The sequence below is a fragment of the Gordionus sp. m RMFG-2023 genome, chromosome 2, assembly GCF_954871325.1.
Source record: "Gordionus sp. m RMFG-2023 chromosome 2, tfGorSpeb1-WG-v2, whole genome shotgun sequence".
Taxonomy (NCBI): Eukaryota; Metazoa; Nematomorpha; class Gordioida; order Chordodea; family Parachordodidae; genus Gordionus; species Gordionus sp. m RMFG-2023.
In genome coordinates this window covers 8,989,705-9,005,928 of record NC_088776.1, presented here as the reverse complement: position 1 = coordinate 9,005,928, position 16,224 = coordinate 8,989,705, and the positions used below count along the sequence as shown (strand labels likewise).

At 25.2% G+C, this 16,224-nt stretch overlaps 2 protein-coding genes across 2 annotated transcripts; one reads left to right on the top strand and one right to left on the bottom strand.

Moving 5' to 3' along the window:
- Positions 1 to 1,415: 1,415 nt before the first annotated feature.
- LOC135923683 (proteasome subunit beta type-5-like) lies at positions 1,416 to 6,180 on the bottom strand. The gene is made up of 6 exons (XM_065458572.1): positions 6,029 to 6,180; positions 5,820 to 5,988; positions 5,562 to 5,773; positions 5,489 to 5,518; positions 5,239 to 5,443; positions 1,416 to 1,647 (listed from the first exon to the last, which is right to left on the bottom strand). Exons 1-6 carry the CDS (start codon positions 6,152 to 6,154, stop codon positions 1,526 to 1,528), a joined length of 864 nt encoding a protein of 287 aa, XP_065314644.1. The 5' UTR covers positions 6,155 to 6,180; the 3' UTR covers positions 1,416 to 1,525.
- A 73-nt stretch (positions 6,181 to 6,253) lies between these two features.
- LOC135923767 (histone acetyltransferase KAT8-like) lies at positions 6,254 to 14,516 on the top strand. The gene is made up of 10 exons (XM_065458696.1): positions 6,254 to 6,392; positions 6,439 to 6,522; positions 6,567 to 6,766; positions 6,811 to 6,882; positions 6,921 to 7,085; positions 7,127 to 7,216; positions 7,304 to 7,450; positions 12,451 to 12,544; positions 13,130 to 13,313; positions 14,228 to 14,516. Exons 1-10 carry the CDS (start codon positions 6,326 to 6,328, stop codon positions 14,418 to 14,420), a joined length of 1,296 nt encoding a protein of 431 aa, XP_065314768.1. The 5' UTR covers positions 6,254 to 6,325; the 3' UTR covers positions 14,421 to 14,516.
- The last annotated feature ends 1,708 nt before the right edge of the window (positions 14,517 to 16,224 follow it).

Below are 16,224 nucleotides of genomic sequence, written 5' to 3'. Positions count from 1 at the left end.
AATCCCTTCATTACAATTGTTATTCATATCAAAGTATATTATACTGAAAAATTATTTTTTAAATATTGGTAATTTTGAAAATACTGAAGAAATAAATTATAGCCCATGAAAGATAGTCATTATACTATTCAAAAAGTATATAGATTATGTATGTTAAGACTCTTAATTTAATTATAGTGTGAATAATTAAAAATAAATTTTTAATAAACCTGAAGCTTAGTTCAAGTAATTTCAAACCTGAACCCCTCTTGTTTTTCCTCTTTACCCTACTATTTAAGCGTTTAAATAAACACAAATGATCCTGAAATTTTTAAGAATGTTGAATTCTTATCAATATTTATTTCCCTTAGTGATGTATTTTTCTATATAATTGTAATGGAATTAGATCACCTAGCATATAACATAATATCTTTGTCATTTCTTAATGCAAGAGAAATTTTGTACAAATTATAATTGCCAATATCAATATGATGAGCACGCTTTTTAAACTCTAAAATGGAAGTATAAAAATGACATAGATCACTGCGATATTTTTTTTATATCTAAAAACAGATCTTTCTTAAAATTTTTGTTTCCATTGATAATTATCTAAATTCAGGGACCTAGACCATTATGTATAAGGGTTATGTATGATTTAGTTGATTAATAGTTATTTTTATAATCAAATAATTTTTGAGCTATCATAAATATAAATTCACAATAGCAAAGGTAACAATTCATGAGACCCAGCTAGGCTAGAATACCAAACCAAACGCCACAATATTAAGATCTGACCCCTTATTATGGGTATGAATACCTGTAAATATTATAAGTTGAAAATTTTCATTTATTATTCTAGAGGAGCATGACCAAATACATATGAAAGATTTTACCATCTTGCTCGATATTATTAACATTAACCTGAAAAATAATTATTCATAAGAAACTGTAATTGATTGAATTATAAAAACAAATTTTCTATAAGCCCTGACCGATTGCAAGGACCAAGCCACAACAATTCAAATTAAACAATGGTCCCAATCAAGAAAACAGGACTGGGCCTTCACTAATTTAAATTTTTTTAACGGGGCAAATACAAATACAACAAAAATTGATAAAAGTTATTCACAAAAATGAAAAATCTTTAAAAAAAATTGTGGTTATCTTAAAGAAATATCCTATAATAAAATGAAAAAAGTAAATTAAAAAGGTACGAAATTAATTATCTCTAATTTGATTGGCTACCAAATATAAATACTTCTTTTTTACAAACTTTTAGAAAGCCACAAACTCGTTTTAAGCTTGTTGAAAGAATTTATAAGAGTTATACGAGAAAGAAAATCATAATAGTTTGGGGTTTTCCCACTAACTTTTTTAATATAAAATAATTTATGAATCAACAAGACTATTTTGTTTTTGAAGTTATACTAATAAAATATTCCAAAAAATTATTTTTATTTATTTACTATAGGAATTGTAAAAAATAACAAATCTCTTATATTTTTAACATAAAATATTTATAATTGAATTCATTTATATAAATATTTTATTTGAAGGCGACATGGGAATTAACTGGCTTAAAATCATGCATTTCTTGATATTTATAATACAAATCAAAGACATCATAGCTTCCTATCTTCTTCCACCCATTTTCATCAATGTGAAACACTAAAATTTATATATAATAAAATTAATGTGGTTATTAAAAATATATTTCTTAAAATAATATATATTTGAGATAGAGTTGTTAACGCTCCATTTTTAAAAGGGGTTAGCTCCTGCTCCTATCATTTCAAAAAGAGCTAACTCCCGATTCCTGAGTTTTTAAAAGAAGCGCTCCCGCTTTAAATAAAAAAAAAGGGCGCGACTTCTTTAATTTTTATAATATAAAAAACCCAAAACAAAATCATTTTTTTATCTATATATTTTAAGTCAAAAAAATTTATGATCATTTATTTGCTTTTAACAGTAGCTAATTTTCTAAATTGGAATCTAATAAACAACCAGGCTTGTCGCCAAAAACCTGTTTAGTAATACTAGAAATGCTCAATGAGAGTACTAGAGAAAAGGGCATAATTTTTTTTAAAAGCTCATAAAATTTATTGTCACAATTTGTTAAAAAAAAATTTGTCTAATATATTAATTATTATTATCTTCTTGATAATCAATTTGATTGAATCCAAAAAAATCTTGTAAATCATTCAAGAGTATTTTCGGTGTAATTGTAGATATTTTTGTGTTAGGAATTTGTTCTATTAAATTTATTTATTTTTATCCTTACTTATGCATTCTTAATCCAATTTTATTGTAGAATGGATATAAGATTTTACCATTATAAACTTGTGAAAATCTTAGGTTATTCAAAAATATATAATTTATTATATAAAATTATGACCTTTTATCAATGGCGTGTATAATAGACTATAAAAGATTGGGAAACCCATAAATCTGCTAAATTAAACTCTCAAGAATCTTCAAGGTTTTTAACAAAGGCTTCATAACCTGAAATTTATTCATTTCGAAAAATAACGATTATATTGATATTTGTTTATATTCTCTAATAGATTTATGTTCCTGAGAGATAGAGTATAAGTTCTGTGTTATCAAATAAATTATCAAGATCACATATTAAGAATATCATAAATTCATTATATAAATTTCATCTTGTGGTATTTGGAAATATCAAATATCTTGCCAATTTATTAATTATATTTATGGATATATTTTGCCATTTAAACTGGATTTTTGAAATGAACATTGGGATACAATTTTAAATCTAATATTTTCTATAGCTTTCTCTGTATCAAATCTAATAAAGATGATATCCAAAAGTTGAAAATCTTAATCCATTTTAAGTTATGGTTAAACATTCCATCTCATTTAGCAGAGAAAACTATTTCTTGTAGGATAAGAATTTTATTTCATTCACTACAATAACTTTTATCTTTATGAATAAAATGATATCGTCTTCCATGGTTTTTCTGTTTTATAATTTGAACTTAAATAATATATAAAACTTGGTTCAACATTAAAAAATAATAAATAGTTTCATAGATTTAAATAAATATATATAAATTTTATTGTATTCAACAAATACATTAGATTATTTTATTAAAGCAATTTATACAATAAAATTAAGGAGCAGAGGAGTGCCCTAAAAGAAAATTCTTCCCATTCCAGAATTATAAAAATAGCGGTGCTCCATATGTTTTTGAAAAAATGTAGCGGCACTCTCTAACAACTCTAATTTAAGGTCATCGATGACCAGTCCAAACTGCCCCATATGAATTTAAAAAGTATTCTGGCAATGCCCGTAAATTTTTTGCCCAGCTCTCCATAAAATACTCTTGTACAAGTTCCCTGGCTCAGCTGTAATATTTTTTTATAAAAGAAAAAGTCCAAGGGTGTATTGCAAGGAGAGCTAAGCCCTGCTGTATTATTTTATTTGTGATTTATAGCCCTCTGTCCACAATTTAAAAAGTGGCTGAACCCCCTTGTCATATATTTTTTACTTTATTATTGTTATAAAAAATTAATTTTAGTCGAAAAAGAATTATTTCCCTTCTTTTTCATATTTTAATATATAGGTTTTACTTTTCAATATTTTTATTATTATTTTCATTTTATATTTTATTATCAACTAAAGTAAAAATTTTGATTTATTTCCATATTTTATTAAATAAATTCTATTTTAAAAAAATTTATTCAATATGCATGGTATTAAATGGCTTAAAATGATCTTAAGGATAAAATAGGAAGCCTTTTATTGTATTGAAATATTTATATATAGCACTATCTAAGACATTATTAATTTTTATAATTACCCAGCCATGCTAGTTATTGGAAATTATTAGAAAAGTAGTAAAAGATTATTAGAAAATAAAATTTGAAAAATTGGAGTTCATAATCTATTCAAAATATTAATTTTGATGTTTCCTTAATAATTATATAATATTTATTTGGTTATTCATACTAATTTAGCTTTTTAAACTAATTACTTAAAATTAGTAAAATGTTTTTAAAAAAGTGATTTTTTTACCTTTGATCCCCATTACCTTAGGTAATATAATTTCTAATGAGTGAATTAAAATTTTGTTTTTAATTAGGAAATATAATGTCCTAAAAATTTATACAGATAGGGGCCAACCAATCTCGATTTTCTTGTTCATTGGACATTAAATGATACTATATTAAAATTGGAAAAGGAATCATAGTAGGACAAACATTCTTTTCAAAAAAATACAGCCCAAAGAAATGAAAGATTTATGAAATTTTAAAAATCATATTTAAAATATTTCTATAGATTTAGGTGGTATAAAATTAATGACATGACATTATTTTTAAAATATAATGTAAATAAAGAATTTATTCACACTCAAAAAAAATTGGTTTTATAAAAAAAACTTTTGATTATAAAATTGTAACCCCACCCCACCAAATTTTTTAGCAATACATCTGAAAAAAACATATAATAGCCAAACTAAGGGCTCTTAATATATTTATAAGTTGTCAAGGCCAGACTACAGGATAACCTCAAATATTTATAAATAATTGCAGTGGCGTAGCTAGGAATTTTCCTTAGAGGGGGTCCATGGGGGCAATTTGTTTTATAATTTAGTAAATTATTCTCAATGACTTTATAATAATACTATCCAGAATAATTTCAATTGTAATATAATATACTTCCACAAACATCAAAACCAGAAAAATATAAATATTATTGGTATTTATTTGATAAAAAGTCACCACTTAGAAGTTTTTTGAACGTATAATCTAAAAATAAATTTTTGCTCTGGAAGGGGTCCAAACCTGAAAACCACCCCCGTAACTATGCCACTGTATCAATATCATTTTATATTTAGTGATGTACTGGATCCTAATTTTTTAAATAGCCATGCCTGGTAACTCATCTTATAGAAGATAATTATTATCTCTATAGATAGAATACAAATTTAATACAGTAAAAAAAATATAATTGCTTACATTATTTCATTTGACTAAAGATAATTTTTTTTTGTATTGCTACTTTGTTTATTAATTTCACATTAATTAATAAAAGAATATCTTTAAAAAAAAATTTATAATCCATTTAAAAAAACAAAGGATAATATATATATATTTTTAAAAAGAATAGGTTAAGAACATATTTTTTAAAAGAACCAGCCATATCCAAATAAAAAAGATATGGCACCAGTACATCTATAATATTAATATTAAAAACCCCTGTTAAATTTATATATTGTATTAAAAGTAATTTACAATTTACACATCCTCCACTACCAGCATCTCGGTAGGTGGCATGAAATATTGCCTTTACTCCCAAATTTAAAGCATCCTCAGTGGTTAAATCCTGTTTCCATTCAGTGTCTAAAATAGGATATGCAAAAACAGAACCAGAACCTACAGAAAATAAATGATGATGCAACCGGGCTGCTTCATTGTCAACATAATATATGCTTGGTCCCTAAAAAGGTGAAAATAGCTATATAATTTATAATATAAAAAAAACCTTTTTATCCCAACCACAAATCATGGTTCCCTAGATTTAATACATTATTAGATTTTAATTAAAAGAAAATTACCATAGATAAACCCATTCCTTTATAATTATACATGATATTTGCTAATGTTTTAGATGCAGCAGCAACTGATATTCTTTCCTTGCTTCTAAGTTCATGTATTCTACAAATTTTTGACAAAACTCTTTCCCAATATTGACAATCTGCAGCACCACCTGCCATTGTTCCAAGTATAAAAGGACTTATTTCCAAAACTTTATTTACAGTTTGAGAAGCTATTTTTAAATATTAAAAAATGATTATAATATATATCCTTTTTACCTATATATCCTCCTGCTGTTGCTCTAGAATCTACAGCAACTACTATTCCACCTTGATATTGAAAAGCTAATGTAGTAGTTCCATGGTTTAGCTTTATCTTGATACCATTTTTACCACTTTCATTTTGATTGTGATCATTGTGAATGTATTCATTAATATTTCCAATGGGCTAAAAGCAAGTAAGATATAAAGTAATGATATATTATTACATCGTCCGATGGAAAAAGAATAAATTTATTTGTTATTAAATCTCGTTTGCTAACTAAGCCTGTGTTTGCGGCGGAAAAATCTAAAAGAGTACTTCTTTTAAAATTGCATACACTTTCCAAAGCCATTTTTCAAAAAATTTATAACTAACACTTAGCATAAACAAGGTATGACATAGTGTGTTAGCCATCAATCTTTTAGACATTGATTGATGACATATGTATGTTATTTTTTTAGTATATTTAATAATTTTTTTTATACCTAATAAAAAGATTAGATCAAGCTAGTCTAACCATTTTATGAGCCTTGATAAGAAAGTGGTATTAAATGCTTCATATTTGGTAAAAACAAAATGGAATAAATGGCGTAATTTAAAAATTTTCCCATTTGTTGTAATAATAAATATTTTTAGATGAAGGCGAAATATGTGCTAAGCGACCTATAGAAGATGCTCAAAATATAAATGTTAAGGAATACTTTGTCCATTATAAAGGATGTAAGTTATGATTTCAAATATATATTATTTTTATTATTGAATAGTGAATCGAAGGTATGATGAATGGATCACCTTAGACAAAATTGATTTTAATTCATATAAAGATCCATACGAAGATCCAGAAGTTATTTTGCTGAAAGCTGAATTGGATATTCTTGAAAAATCTGCTGAAACTAACAAAAATATTTTAACTCGTAATCGTATGAAAAAAAGAATGTCCCATAAAATTGCTAGAGGAGAAATGGTATATATCAAATCATGCATGGAAATAATTTAAAATAATGATAGGTTCTAAATGATTTGAGAAAAAAGGCTAGAAGTGATACTATTAGTGCCACCTTGGAAAAAGAATTTAAAGAGGTTTTAAATGCTTAAAAGATTTTTCATTTATATTTTAGTTTACCAAAGTTAAATTTATAACATCAGTACAATTGGGGAAATACATCATGGACACTTGGTATTTTTCTCCTTATCCAAATGCTTATGGTAAAAGCTCAAATTTATTCGTATGTCACATTTGCTTAAAATACTTTAAATCAAAATCCACACTTTACAAACATATAGTAATTTTTTAAATTTTCTTTTATACAAATTTTTTTTTAAGATGGATTGCAATAATATAACCCCACCTGGTTGTCAGATTTATAAACATAATAATTTAGCTTTATTTGAAGTTGACGGAGAAAAATACAAGGTTAAAAAATCACAAACAAATTTTATTACCTCAAATTTATAATTTGTAAATTATTTAATATAAATTTTTTTTTATTATACAAAAAAGTTATATTCTCAGTGTCTCTGTCTATTGGGCAAATTATTCATAGATCAAAAAACAGTGTACTATGATGTGGATTCCTTTCTTTTTTATCTTTTATTTGAAATTGATCATAACAATGAAAAATACCAATTAGTTGGTTATTTTTCAAAGGTAAATTTATATTCTATAAAATATAATATTTGTTTGAGACAGAATCTCAAAGGATCAAAAATTTTCTGCATCTATAGCTTAAAATATAAAAAAAATAATAAGTAATAACTTACAAATAAAATATAGCTCTTTATTTAAAAAATCAAATCATTCTAATTTTAAAAACTTATTAATATTCATAATATACTCTTAAAATTCTAGCTTTTTAGAAATTGCACTTATAGCTGAAAATTTGTTATTTTAAAAATTAGCATTCACATAAGATTAGTGTTGTTAAACAGCTCATTATGAGCCAATTTTTAAAAATGGTTAACTCAATATTTTATTAGGAAAAATATTATACAAGCCTTAAGATTTTGCTCATAGGTTGCACAAAGATTTGGACACCTATTAGCGAAATCTCGAGCCTTATAGTGTGCACAAATTGAACTTTGCAATGCAGCGTTTCAAAACACATATAAAAAAACGTAAATGCAGCCTTGTTTAAATTGATGCGTTAAGTTTAATTTTAATATGAAACCTTTAAATTTAAACCAAAAAAAATTACTTGCCTTATAGTACACACAAATTGAACATTGCAATGCTAGGTTTCAAAACACAAACAAAGCATTTTAAATGCATTCTTTCAAATTGAGCACATTTTCATTAAAAAAAATATTTTTAAAGACAAACTTGCTTGCATTTTTTGAAATTTTGTTGAAGTGAGAATGAATACACCAACTAAAATGTAAAAATAATAATTATTAAATAATCATATTTATTTTAGAACATGGAATGTTGAAATAATAAAAAGGTTTGCAGAAATGCTGGAACCTGAAGAGATAATATGAAATCAAGAACATCCTAACCATAAAAAAACTTTCCTGATATGGAACATTTGTCTGTTATTGGTTACAGATATAATTATATAATTATATAAGAATAAAAATATAATTATTTAATTAGCTTAGCCTTGGAATTTCCTGGTTTTAATACCAGCCCTCTATATCTCAAGAAGAGGTTGAGGAATTTAAAGATTAATTGAATAAGGAGAAAATAGGTAAACCATCAGGCTCATCAGGAGGAACCCACTAATGTAAATATAAAAAATACATTAACTTCATGCAAAAAACCATGGAAGATTGCCCTACTTCAAACAACTTTAATATATCTCCCTCAAAAAGAAATAAACCTAAACTAAATGAATTTAATAGATTAATAATTGTTTTGGAAGAAAACCAATCTGAAGAAAAGTTTTTTTTATGGTTTAGGGTGTTCTTGATTCCATATTATCTTCAGGTTCCACATTTCTGCAAACTATTGTTATTTTATCATTCCATGTCCTAAAATAATTTATATATGATTATTTAATAATAATTATTCTTACATTTTAGTTGGTGTATTCATTCTCACTTCAACAAAATTTGTAAATGGAAATGTGCTCAATTTGAAAGAATGCATTGTTTGAGTTTTGAAACGCAGCGTTGCAACGTTCAATTTGTGTGCACTATTAGACAATATTTTTCTGGCTAAAATACTGACTTAGCCGTTTTTAAAATTGGCTCAAATTGAGCCATTTAACAATACTACATTAGATGGCCTGTGTCTCCCAAGGGCGATTTTATTTTTAGATCTAGACCCAGTTCATTACAGCCCATGGTCTTATTTAAAAACAATATTTATAAGTGATTCTTTACAACATATGATATGGAATAATTAGTTAATATTTCTCACTTAATTTTATAAAATGTAATAATTAATCAGGCAAAAAAGGAATAATAGAAGGAAATATAACATTGAAAAATTTTGAGCTACAGGCCAGTACTATATTTTATTGATGATGTTATCTGGGATTTCATGGCTCTGTAGGACTCAACATGTTAAGCATTTCATATATAGTCTACCTAATAAAGGGATACTTCTAATTTATGTTATTTTTTTTATAAGAAATTAATTCCTTTATAATGTTATTTTGTAAGAAAGTTTAAAATAGAGTATTTCAAAAACAACAAAAATATTAATAAAATGGGCAAAAAATAAATAAAATAAGTCTTATTTAAAAAATCCCAATATTATTAATATAATTATTACAATTTCTCTCTGAAAGATTCCTTAAAAGCTGTAGGAATTCCTAAGATTCTATACTAAATTTAGATTAAATATAATTTCATTTAGATTTAAATATAAAAAAATATTTTAAATTTGATATTCAAAGACACTGGAAATAAAGATTTTTTTTAGAATTCCTAACATTTTTTGACATTTGATTTTTTATATCTTTGTTAAATCTTCCAATAAAATAATAATGGTCTTTTATTTACCTTATAATCTATCTACAATTTGTATTTAATAATTCATGTTTTAGTTGATATTTTTTGGTCGTCCGAAAATCACTATTTAGTTGATTTGTCATGAACATTATAATACTCAGCTGACGATATGTTATATTTCAAATCTATGCTTATTTAATTTCACTGGAAAAAATAGTTCCATTAATGATTCTGTCTGATGAATTTTATTATATTTCATTAATTATTTTCATCTTTATGTTGAATGTAGAGAATTTATAAAAAAACGATTTATATAATATACATATCATTTTTTTAGAGATGTATTATAATCAATACTTCCTTATAATTTGGGTTGCACTGATATTAATATCGGTATTGGGCACTGGTATTAAATTTTTTAAAAAGAATGGATCAGCTGATTTTACCATAAAACAGATACAATACCCATTTTTTAATCGTTTTTTTAAAGTTAATTTATATAGGATTCATTTAATTTTTTTTAACAATCCAGTGCAATACTATAAATATCATACAACAATTATTTGTTTTATATAATATACAATGTTTTTTAAGGTTTATCAGAATTGGGAGATTTTAAAAAAATACACTCATTGAGAATGATACATGATAAAATATTGATAGAAAAGCTTTAAATTATTAATTATAGTGTATCGCTTTTTTTCCATATAAAAAAAATGACTTATTTAGTTGTTAAAATGCCGATTTGGATCGATTTTTTAAAACGGCTTGATTAAGATTTTAGCCAAAATAATATCTTGTAAGCCTGTAGATTTTGCTAATGGATGGCAGAAAGGTTTTGGTTTCTATTTTTCAAATCTCGAGGCTTACATAAGATCATTTTGGCTAAAATTTTAATTGGCTTTTTAAAAATGGGGCTTTTTAGCAGCACTATTATTTAGACTTTTTATATAAATATATTTCAGGCTTATTTATAAAATGATATTTATGTAAGAGTTGTCATTCACACAACAACGATTTAGGATATGTATAAATTTATGTATGATTGAACCTTTGTGCTGGCCGGCCATATTTTTGACCATGCCAAAAAGTCGTTTTTTATGCAAATCACGTCAGCCGGCGCATGAATTTATTTTAAATAAAAATTTTTTTTGAATTTTGTACATTCTTGTTCTTATGATTTGTCAACATCAATGTTGTAATTGTATAATGTCATTAGAAAAAATGGCTAAATACAATACATCTAACATCGCTTGATAGAACCGATTTATATCCCGATACCTGTTTTTTAAATTGTCGATTCCAATATAATATCAATAAGGACCCCCAATTGAGGGATATAAATGTGCCAACCAGATGGCATAGTATATTATGTTCGAAAGCATATCTAAGCAAAGTAAAAATTATAATAATATTTTAAGAAGAATTGCAAAACGTTATCTATCACTTTCAAACTACGAACTGGATCTCGTAGAGGAACTATTAATTTTATTCGAAATTTAAAGAAATATTTGAATTTCCATCTTCAATAAAAAAGGGGTCTACATGAATTTGGCATTATTTTTCCAAAGTAAAATACAAACGCATTTAATAGTAAATGATAATGATAGTTCTGAAATTATTTCAATTTAGGAAAATGTTTGAAAAAAACTTGCCCTACCACTTTCTATTTGCGATCTGCAAGTAATAGTACTTTGATTTATTTCATTTATTTTTTATTTCAAAAATTATCTAGGTGTTGGCTTTATTTTTTTTTAATGCAGTAAATAACACAAAATATGAGACTAATATTTTTTTTTCTTTTTATTTTAATATCTCCAAAACATATATTTAAAAAAATCCACCAAAAAGAATAAATAATCGAATTAAATAATACTAATATAATCACTACATACATCACGATAATCATCATATATCCGATGTCAAGATGTATACATCCAAGTTAACAACAATGAATACCCAGTATAACCGCTTACATTGAACAAGTATTTAAAAACTGAACCCAAACGAGAACCTTTTTTTAAAAAAGACAGCCCTGAAAATATCTAATAGAGAAAAATTGCACATAGTCCAAATTAATTATTAAACATCTTAAACTTATAAAGTATGATGATATTAGTATAGATTTAAACCAAGAGAAAATGTCAAATACAAAATGGTTGACAAGGTTGACAAGGTTAACAATTAAACATTCTACAATTCTAATTTTTTGGAGGAACTACCGAATCTTTCTACCCTAGCCAATAAAAATTTTGTATTCCGAAACTTGCACAGCTTATGAAAGGGTTGCTGTATTGACTTAAATCCAACGAGATAATCTTCATGCCCTGCAAATTTAAATAAATATATTTTTGTGCATCATATTATAACAAAATTGCCAAATTTATTTTGACATTAAAAATTAGTTTTTTTTTTATTTTCAATAAAGATCAAAAAATTATCCGATATTTCTGCACTATATATATATATAATATATATATATTATTTTAAATTTAATTTTGTTTTTCTTAAAAAAAAAATTTATTAGCAATTTTAAAAAATATATATGGCCGCCAGAGAATTAGAATATTCTATCTCCTATTTTTGTAATTAAAATTCCAGGTCCCTTAAAAATCGGTTAAGAATTGGGTTTAGTTTGATCGACAAATATCAGATCGTTATTGGCGAATAAGGTAGGCCTGTTCCTACTTATAATTAATAAAAAATACGTTGTGATAACTAACCTATGTTTTATTTTATTTTTTTATATAGGAGAAAGAATCAGAAGATAACAATAACATTGCGTGTATAGTAGTGTTTCCTCCATTCCAAAAGAAAGGATATGGCAAATTCCTTATACAAATAAGTTTTGATAATTGCTCATTATATGAATTATATATAGACTTATAAATATTTTTTTAAATTTTTACCATATTTTAAAACAATTCTTACACACATGCCTTGCATAAGTAACAGTTTAAATATAATTTTAAATATCTTTATAGGCATGTAAAGTTATAAAATATTATTTAAAAAAATAATAACCCTATCCCATAATAAGAAATTTTTTTTTTGAAAACAATCAAATCTAATTATATTAAACTTGCAAAATTTTTTATTATCAATATTTTTAAAAAGAAGTGTTTTATATAATAAAATCTTGCTTGTAAAAATCGTTGGTTCTAATTGTGTTGAAGCAAGCTAGTATTATGACGTAATTATCGCCTCTTATTCAATATTCAGTCCATAATTAATTTCAGTCAATTTTACGAGAGCAATTTTTTTAAAAATCACATTCTTCTAAAAAAAATTAATACCAACTGAATTTTATTCTTATAAGGTTATTTTTTTAAATATAAAAGGGAAGAGGAGGCCTCCTAAGATTGTATTTCAACCAAAAATTGAGTTAGAACTCCATAATACTTAATATGTAAAAATATTCTTTGTTAAGGTTACGAATTATCTAAGCGCGAACACATCATCGGACAACCAGAAAAACCATTATCCTATCTAGGTCAAAAATCATATCAATGTTTTTGGAGGTGGAAAATTTTGCAAATATTGGATAGATATATCCACGAAAATAAGAATAACAACGGAGAGAGCGAGTGCTTAATTAATGTGAACGATATCAGGTTTTATTTTTATATATATACGATACCTTCATAAGATGATTACATGTTCTTTTCTTTTTTTGATCTTTTTGGAAATATATATATAGAAATGATAAAATAAATTTGATTTGAAAAATATCGAAAACTTAATAAAAACTAACTGATGACTTAATACTGATGAAATAAGACTTATAACAAGAGGATGATGATTTACAGTATAATCAAAATGAATCATTTTTAGTAAAATAAAATATCTCTTTTTAAAACGACAAAAAAATATCTGAAAAAAAGAAGTCTTGACAATTTATTAATATATATGTTTTTTTTAAACATACAATTGCTACATCTCCCCCCTTCACAAAGTAAGAATCATGGGTAATCTCCATTATTTTCTTCGTTGCCATCTCCTAAAATGATTTCCTCCACCCTTTGTACCTCCAAATAAGATAGTTGCAATTTTATGTTTTAAAATTTTAATAAATTGTCAAGACTTCTTTTTGTTTCAGATATTTTTTTGTCGTTTTTAAAAAAAATGATATCTTATTTCGCTAAAAAAAACAAAATTTTATTTTGTTTTTGATTTTTTTGGAAATCTATAGAATTGAAAAAATAAATTTGATTTTAAAAAAAACTCATCCTCAGTTATTTTTGTTTACCATATAAATCCTCATCCTTGTGTTAAAAGTCTTGTTTAATCAGGATTAAGTCCTCAAGTCAGTTAGTTAAATATGTTAATCATTTTATTATGAACATATTTATACGATTTTTGTCAAGAGGATCAAAGATAAAACATTTCATTTAAAAATAACAGAAGAACTGATTATTTCGTTGAAATTATATCAAATAAAAATTACAATTAATATGCCTATCATTTTCCATCATTATTTTATTATATCAATCGTTTGTACTTTATATTAATTGCATCATTCTTATAGTTTGGAAACTAGTATCAACAGGGAGGACATTTTAAGCACTTTGGATAAACTGAATTTGTTAAACTATTGGCTAAATGATTCCCACACTGTGTGTATTCCCGCAAATCAAATAAGAGTAATTATGAACGATTCAAATTTATGCAAAAAACCACACATACCAATATATCCCGACTGTTTTATATCTACAATTTAAAGAACTAATCCCTTAGGGATTTTATATTTTAATTCCATATTGTTATAACATTTGTGGTCGACTAATAACTATATAACTCCAAGATGGCTGTTTATCATATTTTAGAATAAATAAAAGGTTTATGTCTATAAATGATTATAATTACAGTCAATTTTTATATTAATAAGTAAGAAATCCATGCGATTTATTTATAGCTTACTCATCTAAAATTAACACTATTTTTTTCGATGCATAGTGTAGTCATCTAAAAATAACATTAATTTGCTCGATGCATAGTTTAGTCATCTAAAATTTACATTAATTTGCTCGATGCGCAGTTTATTTCATTTAAAATTAACATTATCCAATTTTTATCCGTTTTACCCCTCATCCCCTTCACACCAAGTCCAACCCATTAAGACAAAGTGTGTACTATTTTTTGAGTTAAAATATATTTTATTAGCTTTTACTTGAGACCCATATCTAAATTCTTTGTTAAAATATTACTGATTACCTATGACTAATTTAATATTAAAAAATCCTATGCCAGGTCCAAGTAGTGTTGTTAAACGGCTCTTTTTGAGCCGGTTTTTAAAAACGGTTAACTCAATATTTCATCCAGAAAATATTATACATGCCTGAAGATTTTGCTCAGAAGGAACAAAGGTTTAGACATATATTATCGAAATCTCGAGTCTTAGGCAATATTTTTCTGACCAAAATATTGAGTTAGCCATTTTGAAAAATCGGCTCAAAACGAGGTGCTCACAATAATTTTGAAAAAATTTCCACAAGCCTGGTTCAAGACCATATCAATTTTGATAGTTCAGAACTAAAATAAAATTTAAAAAAAATATAATGTATTTAAAATTGCAATCAGAATCAGAGATCTTCATCGTCCTTGGTTTTTTGATCAGGCCTGGCCGAGACCTGCAAAAAAATTTCTTACTTCAATGTCTAGCCCATATTATATATTTAAAAAATTTCCAAGCGTCCAAGACCTTTAATAATTTTGAAAAATATATCCTAAGCCCTGCCCATAATAATTTTAAAAAATTCCCTAGCCCGGAGATAGTTAAATTTCTAATTAATTTATCATAAAATGAAGGGAAAAAAATCTCTGATTCACCAATCATTCTACTGGTTAGCTCTTAGTATACATACAAAAAACACGTGAATACCTAATAAGGGAAACCTTGGGTAAACCATTTAATAAATAATCAGGTCTGTCCTGATATCTTTTATAATAAATAACAAATCTTACCTCGTTTTATTGGAGATAACTCCAAAAATAAGTTATGGGGGAAAATATGAATAGAAATTGCGTCCACTGTAACAATTCTACCGATAAAATTGATTCTTTATAATGCTGAATGATTAATGTTTGCATCAATATTTGTTATCCATGAAATAAAAATATTTTATCCTTGTGTAGTCAATATATTTAATTTATTCACGTTTTTACATATAAAAAGATGATTCTTATATTTTTATTGTACTGGGCAATTAAAATTATATCTAGAAAATAAATTATTGTTTATTCCATTGGCTTATTCTTATTTTTCAGATAAATTTAGCCTTTCCGAAATTATTTATCAAAGAATTTGATAAGGGCCATATCTTTCTGCTATTTAACAAAAAAAGCTATTTAATTAAATAAAAAAATGCCATTCAATATTAATGAAACTTAATTGCAATTTATTAATATATTTTTTAAGAAATTTGTTTTTCTTATCAATCCGTATAAATTTAGGCCGATTTTTTAAAATGGTGATAATTAATTATTATTTTATCTATCTGTTAAAATTTAGAGCAAATCCTTTTT

Bases quoted from the DNA above. Each gene is read 5' to 3' on its own strand.
- LOC135923683 (XM_065458572.1), bottom strand. From the start codon at position 6,154: ATGGCTTTGGAAAGTGTATGCAATTTTAAAAGAAGTACTCTTTTAGAT. The intron at 5,989-6,028 runs GTAATAATATAT...ACTTGCTTTTAG, and splicing joins TTCTTTTTCCATCGGACGAT to CCCATTGGAAATATTAATGA. The intron at 1,648-5,238 runs GTAAATTACTTT...TATAAATTTTAG, and splicing joins TAGTGGAGGATGTGTAAATT to TGTTTCACATTGATGAAAAT.
- LOC135923767 (XM_065458696.1), top strand. From the start codon at position 6,326: ATGAGCCTTGATAAGAAAGTGGTATTAAATGCTTCATATTTGGTAAAA. The intron at 7,217-7,303 runs GTTAAAAAATCA...TATACAAAAAAG, and splicing joins TTGACGGAGAAAAATACAAG to TTATATTCTCAGTGTCTCTG. The intron at 12,545-13,129 runs GTTTTGATAATT...TTCTTTGTTAAG, and splicing joins CAAATTCCTTATACAAATAA to GTTACGAATTATCTAAGCGC.